The sequence below is a fragment of the Halichoerus grypus genome, chromosome 15, assembly GCF_964656455.1.
Source record: "Halichoerus grypus chromosome 15, mHalGry1.hap1.1, whole genome shotgun sequence".
Lineage (NCBI taxonomy): Eukaryota > Metazoa > Chordata > Mammalia > Carnivora > Phocidae > Halichoerus > Halichoerus grypus.
Window position 1 is genome coordinate 49,978,302 of NC_135726.1, and position 20,766 is coordinate 49,999,067.

The 20,766-nt window shown below is 54.4% G+C and overlaps 1 protein-coding gene across 2 annotated transcripts; it reads right to left on the minus strand.

Annotated features, from left to right (window-relative positions):
* Positions 1 to 2,167: 2,167 nt before the first annotated feature.
* Positions 2,168 to 15,864, minus strand: CADM4 (cell adhesion molecule 4). Of its 2 annotated transcripts, XM_036107325.2 has the most exons (9): positions 15,732 to 15,863; positions 6,733 to 6,879; positions 6,255 to 6,407; positions 5,925 to 6,059; positions 5,384 to 5,548; positions 5,165 to 5,255; positions 4,577 to 4,749; positions 3,609 to 3,737; positions 2,168 to 3,063 (listed from the first exon to the last, which is right to left on the minus strand). In XM_036107325.2, exons 1-9 carry the CDS (start codon positions 15,793 to 15,795, stop codon positions 2,954 to 2,956), a joined length of 1,167 nt encoding a protein of 388 aa, XP_035963218.2. In that variant the 5' UTR covers positions 15,796 to 15,863; the 3' UTR covers positions 2,168 to 2,953. The 2 variants fall into 2 exon arrangements, with proteins under 2 accessions (XP_035963218.2, XP_035963219.2); XM_036107326.2 differs by lacking the exons at positions 2,168 to 3,063; positions 3,609 to 3,737 and adding an exon at positions 4,260 to 4,393 and having other exon boundaries at positions 15,732 to 15,864.
* Positions 15,865 to 20,766: the final 4,902 nt, after the last annotated feature.

Sequence of the window (20,766 nt, forward strand, 5' to 3'; positions counted from 1 at the left end):
AACCTGGATCCTGGGCCTGAGGCTTTCTTATTTGCATAATCTCAGTGAGGGACAATAGGAGCCCTACGGCGCTGAAGGGGTGATTTGCATATTCCCCGGAGAGGCAGTACTCCAGAACGCCGTGATTAGCATATGGGGGGGCGGCGGCTGGGGGCGCTCCTGAACAAAGCGCATGCGCTGACGGATTGCGGACTAGCGCGGAGCGGGTGGCCTTGTTTTAGTTGGCATCAGTTTGCATCCGGAAAGGGGGCACGAGGGCCAAGACACTTACCAACCCCACAAGCCCTCCCCCCCACAGCATAAATATTTACTGCTCTCTTCTGTGCCAAGGCCTGTGCTGGTGGGCACTGTGGTTTCCGCAGTAGACAAGACACACCTGGCTCCTATCCTCGTGGCACCCCAATCAAAGGAAGGAGAGCCACAGAAGTCAGAACCACAACCCAGAGTGGTCAGACTTGGGATGAGTGGAGTATAGGAAACTGTGGGAGCCAGAGGAGGTGCCTGCCCTAGCCCGGAAAGGCTTCCAAGAGGTGGTGATCTTTAAGCCAAGGATGAATAGAAGCCAACTGAAATATGAGTTTTTCTGGCAGAGGGAACAGCAAGGGTAGAAGCCTATAGGCAAAAAGTAGTCATGGTTTGATTGAGAAAATGATTGCAGCTAAGTATCCCTGAAACACAGAATTAAGAGAGGGGAATGGCACCTACAGGTGAAGTTAAGACCTCAGACTACGCTGTATAGGAAGCTATTGCAGCATTCCAGGCTTCCTGGAATTGACTCAAATTCCCGCTCAGAACTCTCCAATGAGCTCCCATTACACTTAGAAAAAAATCCAAACTCTGTCATGGCCCAGGGGCTATACACATAGTCTGCCCCTCCTTGTCTCTGACTTCACTCACTTCTCTTTATCCACTCCACCGTCTAGCTCCACTTCCCCTCAAACACTGCAATCTCTTTACCACCTCAGGCCTTTGCCCTTGCTATTCCCTTTGCCTGAAAATGCTTTTCCCTCTGATCTTTGAATAGCTGATCTTATGCTCATCATTCATTCCTTGGCACAGGTGTCAATCAGGCAGGCTCTCCTTGATCTTTCAAAGATGGCACCTCCAGATTTGCTTTAGAGAAGTGAGTGGTGTTATGGAGAAAGCAGGTTTGGCCATGAGTCCATGGTTGTGGAAGCTGGGGTGAAGGGTGCATGGGACTTCATTGTCCTGTTGTCTACTTCTGTGTTTGAAGTTTTCCATAATAAGTTAATAATACCCCACATCGCCTTACTCTGCATTTTATCTTAAGGGTACTTATGGCAATCTGAAATTTAAGTTTTTTTGCTTCCTTGCTGCAGTCTGTTCTCTTCATAGAAGCTTTGTGAGTGTAAGAATGGAGTCACCCTTTTTCTTTGGGTCCTCAGTGCCTAGACTAGGATCAAGTTTCAGATTAGTACTAAGGTGTCTAGAACATCTAACATTTGCCTTTTTTATTCACTATGGCATCTGCACATCTTTTGAGTAGCACCTGGCACAAAGTAAGAGGTCAATATATTTTTTAGTCTAAAATTAGAATCACCCATCCAAAATTTAGTGGCGTGAGGAGGAGGGAGGAGTCAGGAATGCCAGGCTAAGGGGGTTTGCCTTGACCTAGAGGTGATGGGGAGCTAGGGAAAGGTTTTGAGCAGAGCAGGGACAGGTGTTGCCAGGGAGAGATGTGAGTCATTGAAAGGTCCTTTGGAGATCGATGTCAGGGGTAGGAGTAAGTCAGGGGAAGGATCCAGGCCGTTGGCTGGGGATGGGGTAGCTCAGTGGCTACTGAAGAGACAAGACTCAGTGACTTTTGGCTTGTGGAATGGCCAGGAAAAAAAAAAACAAATTTCTTGGAAGAGGGGAGGTGCCCTTGAAGAGGTAAGGACCCTCTCCTGGCTTGTACTGTCCACCAGCAACCATCTTACTCCTCTCCCTCCTCCCTCCCTTAGTTCAGTTCCCCTCACAACATAGTGCAGCTCTGGGCAGAGGGACAGACACACAGCCACCCCAGACACTTGTTCTCTCCTCAGTTTAATGGTGGTTAGTGGGATTGCCAAACCCCCTCCCCGTCCCCTCCCCATACAAAATGTGTTTGTTTGTTTTTTTTTTTTACAAGAAAAAGGGGGCAAAAGCCAGGAATGAGGGGAGGGGGGTGCAATCTGATATTTTCATACAGATTTTTAATTTTTTTTTAATATATTATATATAAAACCATAGAGAGCAACGCACCCCCCAAACTCCTTTCCCTCTCCCTGGAGGGCCTGGAGGAGAGATGGGGAAGGCCCCCCCAGGAGTGGGTGGAAAGAGAGACAAATATGGATAGGACAGATATGGGGGGAGGAGGTGGAGGGAAGGGGAGCCCAGGAACCTGGGGATTGGAGAAAAGGGTTGGGGCTGTCTCCCTCACCGCCCCCATCGAAGTTATGACACAAAGACACAGAATCCCTGTTTCCATGCCCTCCCCCCACCCTTACCCCCACCGTGCAAACATGGCTTTGCAAAGAGGTGCCCAGAGCTCTGTGGAACTCCTACAATGGCTGGCATGGGGTCTGGGACCCCCAAAGAAATCTGTGTTCCCCTTCCCTGCCCACCCCACCCTTCCCAGAATCTGACCCCTTCCCCACAAGACCTGGTTCTGCAGCCTAGGGGCCCTGGCCTTCCCCCAGTTATCTTCCCCCAACCCAATCCCTACCGCCCTCCCTGGACTTGGGGGGTCTGGACCTTTGGCCCCTGCCCCCTGGGGGGCCCAGACCTCTGGGCCCTTGCTTCTGGCCTTTGCAGAGACCCAGGATCCGACACCCCCATCCCTGCCCAAGCGTCTGAGGTGTTAGTGGTGGGGGGAGAGGCCCACCATCCCAGACTCTGGTAAATGTCTTTGCAGCTGGCAGTGGGGTGGACCCCAGCCCAGGACCAGGCCCAGGCCTGGGTAGAGGTGGGGTCAGATGAAGAATTCTTCTTTCCTCTTGTGTCCGTCGCTGCCATTGAGAAAGGCTTCTCTTGCTTCTCCCTGCTCATCCAGGCCACTGGCCTCATGGGTCAGATAGGAGCCTGAGGGGTGGCAGACCCCCAGGCACAGGCGACACATATGTGGACCCAGGAGTTGGGCAGAAATATACGGGAAGACGGAGACAGACAAGACATACCAGGCGAAGAAAGAGGGAGAAAGGGAACATACAGGGAGAGGTCATCACGTCCAGGGGATAGCAAAACAGGGGCAGAAAAGAGGTAAAAGCAGAATTAGGAAGACTCCAAAAGTTCACAGAAAGACCACCCTTATCCGTTCTCTTGGCGGTGTCCCCTTGCTCTTCTCCCAACGAATCCAACAATTAGGAAGATAAATGTTTTATTCAAACCCACGGCCTTAATTGGCCTTCAACGTTTCACCCCTTTTAGAGTCGTGGCGGAAAAGTCCGCCCTTTTGGAATCTTGGCCTCAGGTCCCGCCAGATTTCGAATCCCGGATCTAGGCTCCGCCCCCTTATCACCTCGGCTGTATGCCCGCCCTCTTTCCAACCCGGACTCTAGGCCCCGCCCCCTTCCGGATCCCACAACCAGCCACACCTCTCGCTGAATTCAGACCCCGCCCCCACTCACCCTTCTGCCGTACTGAGCACCAGACCATGCCCACCAGCACACATATGATCAGAAACACCAGTAGCGCCAGGATGCCGCCCACAATGGCGTAGGGCACCGACGTCTGAGCCTCTACCACCGCACCCGGGTCTGCCAGAGAGACAGGGCGCAGGACCAGGTCATCGGAGGACGACCCCAGCCTGGCCCCATCGCTGTGGATCGCTTAAACCAGTCCACACACTAACCGCGCTTTTACGTGTCACGCCCCTCAAGTTATTGCCGCTCCTGGCCCCTTGTCCTGGCTCCACTCTTTCCTGATGCTCCACTTCCACAAAGAATGCGCGCGTGTTGGTTTGCACACTGCCCGACCCAGCCCCTGAGTCCTTTTGCCAGTACTATCCCACTTCCTTCCCCCACCCCATTCCCCACAGAACAGAAACAGCACATCCCTTTTCTTTGGACTCCTTGACCCACAGAACCTCAGGTCCAAGTCCCTTCCCCCCTTGTCTAAAACGCTCCAGGTATTTAAAATGCTGAGCTATAGGGCCCAACAACTTCCAAAATTCCTGCCCCACCGTTATAAGGGCTAACCACATAACACTTATTTTGTGCTAGGGGCCATTTCAACCCCTTTATATATTTAGCTCATATAATCTTCACAACCCTATGAGGTAGGTGCTATTGTTTATTTCCACTTAACCGATGAGGAAACTAAGGCGCAAAGTTACCCGCAATAGGATGCTGCAGAGCCCAGTGTGTGAACCCAGACGGTCAATCTGGCCGCAGAACTCCAGGAATTCTGTTGGCTGTTGACCCCAAGGAATCACCCTTTGCACAGGCCCCTCAAACACCCTTGGCAGGTCTTGAACCATCCAATCCAGCTCGCCCATTCCCAAGGCCCCGCCCCACCCAGGACACCCGGAGACCTCCTCCGAGGCCCCGCCCCTGCCTTGAGCCCCGCCCCCAGGCCGGCCGCTGCCTGCCCTCACCGTAGACCACGAGTACATAGAGCGCCCTCGCGTGGCCGTGCTTGTTCGACGCCTCGCAAGTGTAGGTGCCATTATCGGCTGATACCAAGCCTGGCAGAGTAAGCGTCTCCCCGACCGCCTCGGCCCGCTCTGGCAAAGATTCATTCCCGCGGTTCCAGCGGATCTGGTTTGGTCTGGGCATGAGTAAAATATAGTGAGAGTTAGGGACACAGGTGCCAACATCCAATTCTGAGTTCTCAGTAATCTAGATATGTAGCATCTCCAAATAAGAGGGTCCTTACTAGCCAGCCCTATCCTTCCAATATAACTTGCAGTCCCGGACCCAGCTTCCACCCGACACCAGTCTCAAGAATCCTAGCCTCCCGCCCCCCGCCCGTTCCACCGTCAGAATCCAGGAGTCCAGGGCCCCACAGCTTCCTTCCTCAAGATCCACAAGCCCAAACGCCCAGACTCCTCCTCCCTCAGGGCGCAGAAGTCCGGGCCCCAGGCCCCTCTGTTCGTCCAGTCCTCTCTTTCCCGAGACACAGGTGTCCAGGTCCCCGGTCTTCTTCTTGTCAGGACCCAGGAGTCTCGGGTCCAGCAGCTCACCTGGGGTTCCCTGTTACAGCACACGTTAGCACCAGCGTGTCTCCCTCCCTCACCACAGCTTGGGAGGCATGGATCCGGGCCGTGGGAGAGTCTGTGGGCGGAAATGAGATGGGAGAGAGGTGGTCCGGGTCATCACGCGGGGCTGGAAACCCTCCCGGGGGCAAGCGGCTGGCGTTGGGACCCTCCGGCCCCCCGGGTCCCGACCCGCCGGGCACTTACACTGCACGTCCAGCACGTACTGCGTCTGCTTGCTGTGTCCGGAGGGCAGCGCCTGGTTCTGCGCCTCGCAGATGACGATACCGCCGTCGTCCTTGCGGTCCACCCGAAACCGCACTGTGCTCGCCACGCTCCAGACCTTGCCATTTTCCTGGCCGCTGCTCACTCCTGCCAGACGGGGCAGGGAAGCTGTCAGGCCAGGGTTCCGGCTCCGCCCACCGAGGGTGTACCCCCCGGCCCCCCCCCGCCCAAACCAAAGCATGTCATTTGCCAAGCTCCGCCCCTTATCCGCAGGCCTCGCTATGAGTCCTCCAAGCCACGCCCCTCCCCGAACCAAGCCCACCGCCCCAGGTGCCTCGTCCCAAAGCTCCTCCCTCTTTCGCTCCCACGCCCTCTCCTCTATCAATTTATTCCGTAGAGGCGTATTGAGTGGCCAGTGTCCGCCTGTGCGCTCTTCTCCAAGCCCCGCCTCCTCTCAGTCCCACCTCCCGCCGGCACCTCCCCTCCCACCCCGCCCCGTCCCGCCCCCCACCCCAGGTAGTACCTTTCAGCTCCTTGCGGTCGCGGTACCAGCGCAGAACCGCGGCAGGGCGGGACCGCGGAACTAGGCAACTGAGCTCCACCTCGCCTCCCTCCACCGCCTGCTCCCGAACCTCCACCACGGGATTCTCTGGGGCCACTGCCGTAGGGAGGAAGGGGTAAGGGGAGGCGGTCAGCGGAGACACCGAGGGAGACTCAAAGTAACTAGGTGGAACAAGGATCCCGGGTGGCAGAGGTCAAAAACAACCAGGTTAAAAAAAATCAGGTTTCAGGATAAGAGAGAAGCAGAGGAGAAAGGAGGAGGGGATGAGTCTGAGGAGGGGGGTGGCGTTACCCAATACAGTGAGCGTGGCAATCTGGTGGTGGGTATCCTCCGTGTAGAGCTGGCAGAAGTAGCCCCCCTCGTCCTCCAGGCGGGCATCTGAGAGCCGGATCCGCACGCGGCGGGGGGAGAACTCCTCAAGCTGGAAACGCTCGTCCTTCAGGGCTAGACAGAATGAACAGGAAGGGATGAAACTGGGGAGTCCTGGCCTCAGGGGTCCCGCCCTTCCGCCAGGAGCTTAGAGACCTGCTCTCGGCGTCCTCTCTCCAGCCAGCCATACCTGTGCCTCTAAGGGGCCCACCTAGTTACTCCCTTGGGGACCCAGAACGATTCAGGCCCTCCTGCCCACAGGACCAGGAGTCCAGACCCCTAGCTCCATGCTCTGTCAGGACCCAAGAGTCCACACTCTCCGCTCTGTCCTCTTTCAGGACACAGGGGTCAGGTCCCAGCCCTCCTCTTTCAAGACAGCATTCCCTACCCCAGCACTCACCGCGGGTGCCGTTGAAGAAGAGGGTCTGCCTCGCTGGGTTCTGAATGACAACTATGGACCCATCATACTGGTGCAGATGGCAGGTTATCTCGGCCACCCCTCCCTCAGCCACGGTCACATTCTCTGTCTGTACTTCCTGTCCAGCCCCTGGGCCAGTAGACAGAGAAACTCGTTGAGGGCTGCAATTCCATCTTTTCTCTCTCCCTCTTTTCCTCTCCCACCCAAACCTCCAATCTCTTTCTTTTCCCTCTCATTCAGTTCATTGCACCCAACATTTCCTGAGGGCTGGACTTTGGGAGATGGAGAAAACCTGCTCGAGAGGGGCTGCCAGTCAAGATCCAGTGGTATGTGCTCTAATGGGGGCAGCATAGAGCACACTGGGAGCCCAGAGGAAGGGGAGAGACTAAGGCCACCTAGGGAGATGGGTGATTAGAGAAGGTTCTGGAAGGAAGCTCCATTGGATCCACATCTTACAGTGAGCAGGAATCACCAGGTGTGGGAAGCTGCTATGTGCTCACCAAATCCTGTCTTTCACACCTGGGCACACATTGTAGTTTGCCTGCAAAGATGGCCACAATATTCTTCCCATCCTTGTGCATGTCCTTTGTAAGTTGACTTCTCTCCTCCTCTCATTAAGGAGGCACTCCGACCCTGTGAATCTGGGCGGGCCCTGTGACTTGCTTTGGCCAACAGAATTTCCTAAAAGTGATATTGTCTGAGTTCTGGAGCCCAGGCCTTGCAGTTTCCATTTGTGCCCTCTTGCTGTCCTGAGACCATCGGGTGAAGATATCCCTCCTAGCTTCCTTGAGGGCAAGGGACCACATGGAGAGAGAAGCCCAGCCAGGAGTCAGCACCAACTGCCAGTCATGTGAGTGGGGCCATCCTGGGCCCTCCAGCCCCAGGTGACTGCAGGCACATGAGTGACTCCAGCTGAGACCAAGAGAAGAACTGCCCAGCCAATTCAGTCCGAATCACTGACTCCCAGAGTCATAAGCAAATAACGCGACTGTTGTTCCGAGCTACCACGTTTTGGAGGGTCTGTTACACCGCTAAAGTTAACTGGTACAACACACGATTGGGCTACATTTCCTAGGATCTCTTATACTTAGTTGGGGCCATGTGACCAATTTCTGGCCAATGGGATGTAGGTGGAACAGAGAGACACCCCTTCCAGCCTGGCTCCTGTCACTCAAAATCCTTCTTGCTGCCTGAATGGAGAGGACCCCGAGGAGCCTTAGGAGGACAGGATCACAAGCTGGAAGGAGCCCGGGGCCCTGACTGACTGTCCCCTGCAACCTGCATGCACAGGACTGTGACACGAATGAGAAATTCACTTTTTTGTTAAGCCGTTGAGATTTCAGGGCTCATGTTATTGCAGTCAACCTAGCCTGATTAATCCATCAGAGGAGCAAGGTAGGGGATTAGTAAGGGGGTATTTTCAGCAGAGGCAGTAGCCTGGAGTAAAGCTCAGAGCTGGGATTAATCAGCATCAGCATCACCATCATCATCGTCACGGTCATCTTCAAAATAAAATAACCACAGAGTGGTAGCTGGTGTTTATTAGGCACTTGCAGTGCCAGGCTCTGTGCTAAGGGTATCAGCTATACAATTTCCACCTCATCATCACAATACCCGGATAAGGTAGGCACTATTATCAATCCCCAGGTTTTTTTAATTCCCATTTTAGAGATGAGACAATTGGTCCAGAGAGAGAAAATGACTTGTTCAAGGTAGTAGTCAGAGGGGCAGTGGGGAGGGGGGCAGGATCTGCATCCAGAGCTCTCTCTAATTCTACAGTTTGCTTTCACATCCCCTCTTGGCTGTCTGGGTAGAAGGAAATGTGCAAGAGGGGTTGTGGGATTTGCTAGTGAAGGGCCACAAACGCCAAGCTCGGGAGATGAGCTTTTATCCTGAAGGCCGGGGGAGGGAGGTTTTTAAACAGGAAAAGTGCCATGATCAAATGGGGTTATTTCCCTTTAAATGTGGGATAACTGTAGCTTCATGTCTCTGACATTCTGGCCCATTCATTCGAGTGTTTCCTGAGCGGTAGGTAGGTGTTTAGGGGCCAGGTGCCCAGAGATGAGTCAGATGAGATCCCTGCCCTGGAAGGCCTTCCAGATTTACAGGGAGATAGACACAAATCACTGTAATAGCCCATCAGAAGCGTTATGTTCCCTGTAAGAGGACTAGGTAACCTGATTTGGCTGCCGAGGGGTAGAAAAGATTAATTCTGGAGGATGGAGGCAGAGACAGCTGGCTTTCTACCTGGCATCCATAATTCCCTTTTCTTCTTAGTAAAAGAACCCTGATTGTATTTATGGATGCCCTATGACCCGCAGAAAGAGATATTTCCCAGACTCCCTTGCAGCCAAGTGAGGCCATGTGATAATGTTTTGTCCAATTTGATAGAAGGAAAAGTAATTTCTCTGGTAATTCATGTGGTAATTTTGGGAGGACTCCCTCAAGAAAGGGGACAAGTCCTTTTTCTTCCAGGTCACCTTTATGCTGCCTGGAAGTAGGATGTGATGCCTGGAGTTCTGGCAGCCATTTTGACAAGAGGACAAGGGCAGTAGGGATGGTGGAACTAAGAGCCAGAAGGTGCCTGAGTCTCTGGTGATGCTGTGGAGCTGCCTCAAAAGCCCTGGATGCCTACTTCTGGACTTCCCTTAGGTTTGAATATCATGCTTTGTGTATTTAAGCCACTATTAGGGGTTAATTTAGCACCTCCTGGCACATCAAGCTTGACATGTCCAATCCTGGCCCCAAATATTTTCCTCCCCATGTTTTCTCAATCTCAGTAAATATCACAACCATCCATCCAGTTGCTCAGGCCTAAAAACCTTTCCCTCACTCTCACATCCATTCCATCAGCAAGATCTATCCATCTACCTCTAAAAATCATATCCCAAATCAATTCATATTTGTTTACCTCCTCTACCACCACCCTAGCCCGATGACACCATCTCTTACCTTGACCTTCAAGAGCTACTCATGGGGCTCCCTGCTTCCATGCCTGCTTCCCCTCAGGCCATTCTCCACACAGCAGCCAGATGGATTTTTCAAGAAGGTAAATCAGATCAAGTCACCTCTCTGCTTAAAACGCTCTGAAGGCTGCCCATGACACTGAGAATAAAATCTGGTCTCCTTCCCTGGGCCTTCAAGGTGCTATGTGGCCTCGCCCCTCCCTGACTGCAGTTCCAACCACCCTCCCGCTACTTCTTCACTCCAGGCTCATTGGCCCTTGATGTTCCTCAGACTCACTGAGCATGATGCCACCTCAGGGCCCTTGCACTTCCCTCTGCCTGGAATGTCCTTCGCCCTTGATCTTCCACGACTCCCTCCCTCCCACTCTCAGTTGGATCTCTGCTCACATCCACACCTCCTCCTGGAGATCTCCACTCACACCCCGTCCCACCACCTCCAGAACACTTTGTCATTGCCATTGGCTCTATTTCTTCTACAGAAATGTCCCTGAAGTTATTTTGTTAATTTGCTTACTTGTGTATTGTGTTTGTCCCCCATCACTAGAATACACACCGCACACACCCCATGAAGGCAGGGGTGTCATCCGTTGGTTTTACTGCTGCACCCCTAGTGCCTAGAAGTGTGCCTGAGACTTGGTCCGTGTCTGGGAGATGGATGAATGAATAGCTTGGGTCAGGCAGGATTTCATTTCCACCTCACAACGACTTTGTGACATCGTCATTCTCCTCCTAAACACCTGGGTTGATCCCAGCTGGACCACCGGCTGTCTTTGTGACCTTGGGCAAGTGGCGTGACTTTTCTGATGCCTTCCATTTAAAAGGGGGTCGATGCCAGCGCCCGAAGCTCAGGGAGCCCTTCCTGCAAACCTGCTGTTATTACAAGTCCAGAAACATGCCCGTGCACATGAAAACTGGCCTGTCTGCACATTTTGGTGCTTAAAAAAAAAACAAACAACAACAACAAACAAAAACCATCCTGAAACCTATCCATGGATTCTGGACCTCAGGGCTAACCCAGTGCTACCCCCCATTTTACAGATGTGAAGAATGAGGCTCAGGGTTCCCAGGCAAGTCAGTGGCAGAAACTCAACATTTCCTGGGAGCCATCAGGACCTCGGTATCTCCCCCCCCAATTATTCCTCTGCTCTCTGCTTGAGGGTGCACATGGGGTGAGGGTGGGGGGCTTTTGTCTTGTTCCCTCCCCCTCCTGAGGAGTCAGTAACCAACAGTGTCTGTGCCTGGAATATTAATGTCCCAGGAGCTTTTGTTTCGGGGTTGGGGGGTTGGGGGGTGGTGAGGCGGGACTTTCTGGTCTGAGAGGGCTAAGCTTTTGGGACTGGGGCACTGGCCCTTTAAACTGTGTTGACAGCCTGGAGTCGTCATGGGGATGGTGCCTGGAAAAAGGGACTGGGGAGGGCTTGGGAAAGAGTGGCCGAGCAGGTGATATGTAGAGACCCAGAATCCAGCCCTCTCTTCCCTTAGACCCAGGAATCCAGCCCCCCAACTGCCTCTTCTCCCAGGATCCAGGAGTCCAGGCTCCTAGCCCCCTTCTCCAATCAGGATCCAGGAGTCTGGGTTCTTAGCCTCCTTCTCCTTCAACTCCAGAAGTCCTGAGCCCCAGCTTCTCCCCCTTCAAACCCAGGAGTCTGGGCTTCCAGCCCTCTCCTCCTTCAGGACCCAGGAGCCATGGGTCCAGAGTACACAGCTGCTGGATGTTTCCATGGAGACTAAACGGGGTGGGGGGAGCACTTCCTGGGTCCTGAGTCAGCGAATACCCAAGGGAGTCTCAAGGTCATGGTTCCGGGAAGGTCACAACCACCCCCTCTGTATCCGCTCCCCAGGGGGCTCATGGCTTCATGCCTCCTTCCCCCACTTCCTCCCCTAGGGAGGTGGTACATCCCTGCGTCCTGAATGAACCCCCCCTCAGCCCCCCATCAATGGCGGAGTCCGAACATCCTAGCACAAAGCATCAATTCTTCCCCAGCTCAGCCTTGTGAAGGCGCCTGTATTCGCAGGACCTAGGCATCAGGGTCCCAGCCCCTCCTCCCTCCGAAACCTGGAGTGGGACCCCCCGGCCCCTTCCTCTCCCCAGGACTCAGTAGTCTGTACCTCCATTCCTAGGAGTATGGACCCTCAGCCCTCTTCTCCCCTTAGACCCAGAAGTCCAAGCCCCCAGCCCCTTCCTCCCTCTCACACACATGTCCAGGACCCTTAGCCTCCTCCCTCAGACCCAGGAGTCCAGGCCCCCAGCCCCTCCTCCCTCAGACCCAGGAGTCCAGGCCCCCAGCCCCTCCTCCCTCAGACCCAGGAGTCCAGGCCCCCAGCCTCCTCCTTTCCCAGAAACTTGACTCCCGGGCCATAGTCCTCAACCCTCAGAACCACAGTCCTGCCTTCCCCCAGCCCCCTGTCCCCCTCCCACCTGGGGACCAAGCATCAGGTGGGGGCGTAGGGGTGAGTCAGCAGCCTCACACACAAAGTGCCCCCTGTGGCCCCCACGTTCCTGAGATATTCGGAACTCCCTAGATTCCAGGCCTCAGGCCCAGCCGGGGGTGGGAGATTCCCCCTGGGTGTGGGGTCATGGGGGAATTCTTGCTCCCTCCAGGAAGGGTGCACGCTGGCACTGAGCCCTCACTGTCCTATCCTCCAGCCCCAGTGCCCTCTATTCACCCCCTCCCAGGAGAGCCCAGGCTCTGTCACTGCCCTCTTGCCCCACTGAGTGCCTGCAGAGGAGCCTTGGGGCCCGGTTCCCAGAGGACCTATGGGCCTGGGATGGGCCTGGGGTCCGCACTGGCAGGAGCCAGTGGGTGCTTGGGTCTTGGTGCCACAGGCCATTGGGCGCTGGCAAGTCTGACTGTCTCCAGCCCCCCCACCTCCCCCACCCAGAGAGAGAAAGCTGCCTTTGTGTTCCCCAAGATGGGGACAGGCCAGGCTCGCACGACATTAACCCACCCCGGGCCCCAGCCCTGCTGTGTCTAAGGTCTTGGAATCCATTGCAGAACCTGACCCCTGCTCTGGGGACTCAGGCATCTGGCTCATGGGTGGGTGGGGGTCAGTGACAGAAACCTCCCAAGACCTGCACCCTGGGGTGACTCATAATTGGAGGGGAAGGTCCCCCTGCTCTCAGAGTGGCCTGTCAGAACTTTAGCAGGGAAAAGTGAATCACTTGGGAGGAAAACATTTGGGATCAACAAGCCCCCCCCCCCCCCCCAAAGCCCCCTAACTCTTAACAGTCTCTCTGTCTTGTCTTCGTATCTGGATATCTGTTTCCTCAGTCCCTTTCAGTTCAATCCAATCCCTGGCCTGTGGATCTCTGGTTCTGCCTGCGTGCATCTGGGCAGGCAACGAATCTCCCTCTTTCTCACTTCCTCTCGCCTGCCCACCCTGGGCCCTTCTTTCCTTTGGCGTAAATCTCATCATCCTTCCCCGGTATTCTTGGCAGATATGTAAGCCAGGAAAGAGAGAGAATTCGTTTTTGAAAGGGCACAAAGGGACCCCATCTTCCATCCCCATTCCTGCTGGCTGGCCAAGGACAGAAAGGGGGTGATGAAGAGGAAGATGAGGTGGGGACCATGGGCAACCCCTAAGATCCGGTGGCCAAGGTCATTCAGAAATATCCAGTGAGAAGGAAAGCAGACAGGGCCCTCTGACACCATGTACTCTGGCTCCCTAGCTCATGCTACACAGAAGTGGAAAGTGAGGCTCAGGGAGTGACAGGGGCTGACATAAAATTACACCAGGGAGGCCTAGTCCCTCGGTTCCCAGTCCAGAGGGCTCCCCATGACACCCAGCTCTCTCCCAACTTGTAAAGCCCTATGCCGTTTAATTTAGAGAAAGTTTACAGAAGGGATTAGGGTGCCAGGAAGCAGTGACTTTAAAATGAAACGAGAAACAATCCTATCGAGCTACCTCCCAGGAATGCTGGAGAAAAGATTCTTGAGCCGGGTAGGCCGTCATCTTAGTCCACCTTCTGATTCTGAGAATCCATCCCCATGACAGTCTAAACTGTCAAGATTCCAGATGTCAGAGGTGTCAAGATTCAGGATCTCCTGGAGGTCAAGATCTCAGACTTTTAAAGATGTCAAGAGGCTAGAACCCTAATGCTATCAAGGTTCTAGAATTTTAAAGGTGTCAACATTCTAAAGACTTTGGGATTCTAGGATCCTGAAGGTGTCAATGTTTTAAGATACCCATAGGTTCTTTGTTTCCTGGACTCTTTGGTTCTAGGATTCTATGAACCTGGTTTGGGGGTTTCCTAAAAAGGAAAGAAAGAAAAATAAAACTGGATGGCAACGTAGTTAAGGTACCAAAGCGCTCATCTGGGAAATTGTGGCACGTTTGATACAAAGAAGGAAGAAATGAGGAAAGTTGCGAGCAATGGCAGAAGACTGTAGAATGAAGCAAAGCGCGGCACGAGAGATCAGCTTTGCCCCTCGCCTTGTCCTGAGGAGAGGAAAGCTCTTTCTCAAACCCTGCAGGGGTGGGGGGGCGGGTGTTGTAACCTCATCCCACTTGCCAGAAACCCCTTGGGAGCTCTGAGCTGGAGTTCCCTTTCAGGTCCCTGAGTTCAAAATCCTCCCTTTACAGAAAGGGGAACCGAGGCCCAGAGAGAGAGGAGGGTGCTTGACATCCACCGCTGGGGCAAATGGCAGGGGGCGGGATGTAAATAAACTCAGGCCCCCCAGCCCTGTGTCATCTGGCTACAGGCCTCTCCCAAATCTCTGCACCACTTCCTGCCCTGCCGCTTCCCAGTCCTCCACTCCTCCTAAGAGCGGCCTTCCCCACCAGGGAGGAGGGGGTGACCTGTCGTAGGTTCGAGGCACCCGCACTGTGAGAGTGTGAGTGTGTGGGTGACGTTTCCTGACCTTGTCCCCAGCCTCAGGGTCACCCTCTCTTGCAGGTCTCCGGCTTTTCACAGAGTGTGATGAGGATATGCGGACGGACCCCTGGACGTCCTGGAGCGGGGGGCTTCTCTGGAAGTTATGGCCTGGGTGTGTGAATGGTTGGGGAGGGGCAGCATTTGCGAGGCATTTGCTGAATCCACGTGTGTGCCCACATGCCGAGGTTCCTCACACACTTCCCCACACACATACATACACACACATTTCCCTCCAAGGCCCTTCAGGGTGCCCTGTCTGACTCAATTCCTCTCCAGGGGCACAGAGGGATAAAGGGATGGAGGCATGAAGGATGGAGATGGGGGAGGTTGTAAGGGTAGAGAGGGGAGGGAGAGACAGGGGACAGGGACATCCTGGGACAGAGAGGGGGATAGGTGGTGGGGGGAATGAGGAAGAAAGGTGACAGAGGGGGCTAGAGAAACAGGCAGGAAGGATAGGGGATAGAGACAAGGGGATGGGGCAGATGGGGGACAGAGAAAAAGGGACAGAGAAACAAGGGTGACAGTGAGACAGGGACAGAGAAGGAGAATGGGGGCAGAGAGGGAGGGCAGAAATATAGAGGGACAGAGAAGGGGGAATAGAGAGGATGATGGGGGGGCAGAGTGACCCAGTAAAAAGGGACAGAGACCAAGGGACAGAGGTGGGGGACAAAGACAGGATGGAGAGGTGGGGGACAGGGAGGCAAGGAGAAAGGGGGACAGACAGGGGGACAGGACTTCCAGACTGAGGGATAGAGGACAAGGGTAGGGGGACAAGGAGAGAGACTGAGGGACTCAGAGACAGGCGGACAGAGGGACGCAGAGACCGGACAGAAGGACCGCGGGACCGGCCCGGAGAAGGCGGGCTTGTGTGTGGGGGGGTGTTCTCGGTCCCTTTGTCCCCGCCGGGATCGGGGCCTGTGCGGGGTGGGGGGGCTGCGGCACAGCGGCCGGGGCCCGCGCCCCCCTCCCCCCGCTCCCGGCTCCCGGCTCCCGGCCCGCGCTGCGCTTTGTCCCGGGGAGGGGGCCCGGCCCGGCCCCGCGCGCATTGTTCGGCCTCTGCGGCCCCGCGGCAGCCGGGCTGTCACCGCAGCGCGCCCCCCGCCCCGGCCCGGCCGGCCGACCCCGGCCCCCGACCCTACCTGGCCCCGCCGCGGCCGCCCACAGCAGCAGCAGCGGCCACTGGAAGCGCCGGGCCCGGCCCATGGTGCCGCCGCCACCGCCGCCGCCGCCGCCGCCGCCGCTCGCTCCCGGCCCGGCACCTGCACCGCCCGCGCCGCCCGCCCCGCCCCCGAGCCCCGCCCCCTGCCCGCCCGGGGGCGGGGCTCCGGGGCCGGGGCGGGGCCGGGGCGGGGCCCAGGCCGGGACGAGAGAGGCGGGAGACCCAGGGGGGCCACGAGACGATGGGGAAGGGGGATGGTGGGGGTGCGACCCCCAAGAGCTGGGGGTGCAGGGGGTGCCGGAGAATGGGAGGGTGCCGGGTGAGGGCAGAGGTTGTGGGTGTTGTGTGAAGAGGTGAGTGTGAGGGTGTTGGTGGAAGGGTGTGTGAAGGTGCAGGTGTTGTGTGAGGGTAAGGGGAAAGGGGAAGGTAACTGAGGGGTGTGTGTGAAGGTTTGGGTGTGTGCGGAGGCGAGTGTTGTGTGAGATTGTGAGCATTGAGGGAGGAGGAGTGTTTTGTGAGAAAGGTGAGTGTGAGAGGTGTTCTGTGGACAGGTGAGTGAAGGTGAAGGTGTCACATGACAGGTTGTGAACTGAGCCACCTCGAGATCCGGGAAGGCAGCAGAGGGATGTCTGGGCCGGTCCAAGAATTCCCAGGGCAGGGCTGGGCGGGGCTGGGGTGAGGCCCCACCCTTCCAGACCCGGGAATCCAGTGTTTCCATATCATGCATCATTCTCCCAAAAGGGGTCCCTGGAAGTGAACCAGCTGGAAGGAAGCCTGAGTCCTGAGCCCCAGAGAGGGAGAGGCTCCTGTGGATGCCTCCCAGGCCCTAGAGACCAGCTTCCCCACCCAGCTTCCCTGCTCTTCCTGCCCCAATCTCTTTTAGTCCCCCACACTCCATGTGCCCTTCCCATGTCTCTCCCATCACTGTTGCTGCCTCACCCCTCCAGACTTGGGTCCCTTCTCCCTCCTGGGAATGGGTCTCCCTGAGCCCACTTCTGTGGGACCTTGTAGACCTGGTCCAAGTTTAGGACCCGGGAAGAGTGAGAAACCATGGAAAGTAGGAGATCTCAACCTCTCCCATGCCCTTTTGACAACTAGGTAAACTGAGATATGCTGACTATGAAAATTCTTGCTCTTTATCTCCGTCACTACCAAAATAGTCTACATCCAGGTCCACCAGGGAACTTCAGCTCCAGATACCCTTTCTGTCCTCAGTGTCCAGCTCCCAGCATCCTGTCTGTCTTTGGGACCCAAACTCCCATCAACCCCCAAGTCCTCGGGACCTCTAGGATCCTCACTGTTCTCGGGACCAAATCTCCCATCAACATCTGTGTCCCCAGGACCCCAGCTCCAAGCAACTCCTTTCCTTTTCCATTCTCAGGTTACCCTTCGGTAAACAGGGAAAGAGGCCTCACATTTTCTGTCTTAGGATAGGTGGAAGAGAGGTGTCTGACCTAGATGTGGGATACTGGGTTAGGGGGTAGGTAGCAAATAGTTGTCTTTCCCCCAAGAACCTATAGGTCCCCTTGCCCTCATGGCTCTAACCAATGTCTCCTGCTCCAGCTGAAGAGAATCCAACACCCGGGAGATGTTGGTTTGATTCTCATCTGTTTTCTTTGGGACCCACCATTTCTCCCTTCTGAGGACACCAGGAGAGTGGTGGTCCTGTCCCCATCCTGTCAAAGACCAGGGTGCTTTATCCATTAGAGTTTTCATGCAAGTGACAGCAAATCCAACCCAAGTGGCTTAAGAGAAAGAGAATTGGGTCACATATAAAAAAGTGTCAGCATGGCCTTTCTGTCTCTCTGTCCTAAGGGTAAATGGCTGCCCTCATGTTGCGAGATGCCTGGGGCCACACCTTTCCTTCTTATGTGGAGAGGGGCAGAGAGAGAAAATGGCAAGACAGATGGAGAGAGCCAGACTGAAGGAGACTGAGGGGGGATGAGAGAAAGGGGGAGCAGAAGCTTTAAGAAGCTCCTTCAGCAGAGTGGGGAGATAACTTCACCCAGAAGCTTCTAGAAAACTTTTCATTAGGTTTCATTGGCCCAGATGATGCCACCTACCTATCACTGAATGAGTATCAATGGCCAGGGGATGAGATTATGCTGATTAAATTAAACATGAACCACAGGCTCCCTCCACCCTCAGGTCAGAGGTGAAATCAGCTTTTTTTTTTTTTTTTTTGAAGATTTTATTTATTTATTTGACAGAGAGAGAGATAGCGAGAGCAGGAACACAAGCAGGGGGAGTGGGAGAGGGAGAAGCAGGCTTCCTGCCGAGCAGGGAGCCCGACGTGGGACTCGATCCCAGGACCCTGGGATCATGACCTGAGCCAAAAGCAGACGCTTAACGACTGAGCCACCCAGGCGCCCTGAAATCAGCTTTTTTAAAGAGAAATTATATTGGGGAGCCCCCTGCTGGGCTTGCTATGGGGGGTGGGATGGGTACACCATGAGTTGACCATTCTTGAATTTTTTGAAGTGTTGGGATAGTGCAGACTTTGTTAGTTGTTTACTCAATATCATTCTGGGAGGTACTAGAAGTGTGTATTTGGTCTCTGCCCCTGGTTCCTGGCACAGAGCTCCTGAAATCCTTATAATTTCCTGGGTGATAGGAGTGTCTTTTATTTTCTTTTTAAAGATTTTATTTATTTATTTGACAGAGAGACACAGAGAGAGGGGGAACACAAGCAGGGGGAGTGGGAGAGGGAGAAGCAGGCCTCCCTCGGAGCAGGGAGCCCGATGCGGGGCTCGATCCCAGGACCCTGGGATCACGACCTGAGCCAAAGGCAGACGCTCAATGACTGAGCCACCCAGCCGACCCAGAGTGTCTTTTATTTTAATGAGGAGACTCTGGGTGGGCTTCTGGACGGCTCCTGGAAGAGAGCTGGTCACCCAAGAGAGCAAACTGTGATTAGAAGCTTGGAATTTTCAGCCCTGCCCCCCATTCTCTTGAGAAGGGAGAAGGGTGGAAAATGGAGTTAGAGAATGATCATGCCTATGGAATGAAGCCTCCATAAAATTGCAAAAGTTACAAGGTTTGGGGGGCTTCCAGGTTGATGAGCCTGTGAAGATGCTGGGAAAGTGCTCGCCGTGGAGAGTTCCATGCCCCTTCGCGCATACCTTGCCCTACGCCTCACCTCTGTCTGGATGCTCATCTGTATCCTTTGTCATATCCTTCTATAATGAACTGGTAAATGTAAGCACACTGTTTCCCTGCGTTCTGCGAGCCACGCTAGCAAATTAATCCAACCCGGAGAGGGGGTCATGGGAACCTCTGATTTTTAACCAGTGGGTCAGAAGTACAGGTGACAGCCTGCTCTTGTGATCGGCATCTGAAGTGGGAAGAGCAGTGTGCTTGTGGGCCTGAGCCCTTTGCCTGTGGGATCTGATGCCTTCTCCAGGTAGATCGTGTCAGAGTTGAGTTCAGTTGTGGGACACCCAGCCCATGTCACAGAGAATTGCTGGGCGTGGGAAAACTCCCCCAGATTTGGTGACCAGAAGTGTTGTGAGTGTGACAGTGAAGGAAAAGGAGGCACACAGGGGAAAGACACAGTGGGAAGAACTGGGTTTTTCCATCTATGGGAGAAAAACTGGGTGTTTTTCCCCCCTAATACACATTCCCTCCCCCTTTTTCCTTTTTTTTTTTAAGATTAATTTGTTTATTTTTTAAAAAAGATTTATTTATTTATTTGAGAGAGAGAGATATATGTATAGAGAGAGCACCACTGGAGGGAGAGGGAAAAGCAGTCTCCCCACTGAGCAGGGAGCCTGACTCGGGGGGCTCAATCCCAGGACCCCAAGATCATGACCTGAGCTGAAGGCAGATGCTTAACTGACTGAGCCACTGAGGTGTCCCTATTTGTTTATTTTAGAGAGAGAGAGAGCATGAGCAGGAGGGGCAGAGGGAGAGGGAGAGAGAATCTGAAGCTGACTCAGCGCTGAGCGCTAGCCCAAGGCAGGGCTCGATCTCAGGACCCTGAGATCAGGACCTGAGCCAAAACCAAGAGTGGGAGGTTTAACTGATTGCACCACCCAGGCGCCACCCCCCCCCACCACCACTTTTTCCTTTTTAAGAGAAGCCTGATTTTGTTCAGGCATCTCCTTTCTTTAGTAGCCAGACGACGCAAGGGAGACCTCAGGAGTGGGGTCTGAATATATTTTGCTCAGTATGATGGTTCCATGCCCCCTTCCAGTGATTGTTGTAGGCATAGGTGTATGAAACAAATCAGGCAAATAAAATGTGAGGGCAAGTCGGCTTGCAAGTGTTGGGTTAAATTCTCTTTGTTTTAAAAAAAAGAGACCCAAGAAGAGATGGCCTTTTGTTATTGCCTCTGAATGTGGCTATGATGTCTGGAATTGCAGCGGCCATCTTGGGGCCATGAGGTGGACAAGCCTGAATGGATCCTTTAGGGTATGATCTCTTGTCATTTAAATAATCAATTTCTTCTTTGTTTCAACCAGTTTGAGTTGGGTGTCCGGTTGCATACATCCCTGACCTCTGTGTTGTTTCTGATTCATATAGAGTATAAGGAGGCAGCCCTGCTTGCAGATTAAAACACTCCGAGTGACAGTTCACTTTTTCAGCTGGTCTCCCATCCTCGTGGTAGGATTCCTCTCAGGCAGATTGCTTTTCCAGCTCCGGCTGAGTGGGCTGCATACCATGTACCACGAGAGCTGCAGGAGCAGTGGATGCCTGTTCATGACCTGAACAACTGTCCCAGCTTCCTGACTTAGATGTGAACTTCCCTGGCTGTAGCAGAGAGGGTCAGAGGCAGAGGACTGACCCCAACTAGACCCCATCAGGGTCTGTCTGCTAGCTCAAGTTTTAGAACTGGGACATGAGGAGTTCTTGGTACTTGACATTTCAAGGGCATATTTGGCTACTGTGTGTGAGGCGGAAGAAGGGGGTCTATGCGGAGACAGAAAAATAAAGTGGAAGCCCAGGAGGGAAACCACACATTCAGAGAGAGAAAGAGAGAGAGACAGAGACAGAGACAGAGAGAGATTCTGCAA

Bases quoted from the DNA above. Each gene is read 5' to 3' on its own strand.
- CADM4 (XM_036107325.2), bottom strand. From the start codon at position 15,795: ATGGGCCGGGCCCGGCGCTTCCAGTGGCCGCTGCTGCTGCTGTGGGCG. The intron at 3,738-4,576 runs GTGAGGGCAGGC...TCTCTCTGGCAG, and splicing joins CTATGTACTCGTGGTCTACG to ACCCGGGTGCGGTGGTAGAG. The intron at 3,064-3,608 runs GTGAGTGGGGGC...GCCACCCCTCAG, and splicing joins GTGCTCAGTACGGCAGAAGG to GCTCCTATCTGACCCATGAG.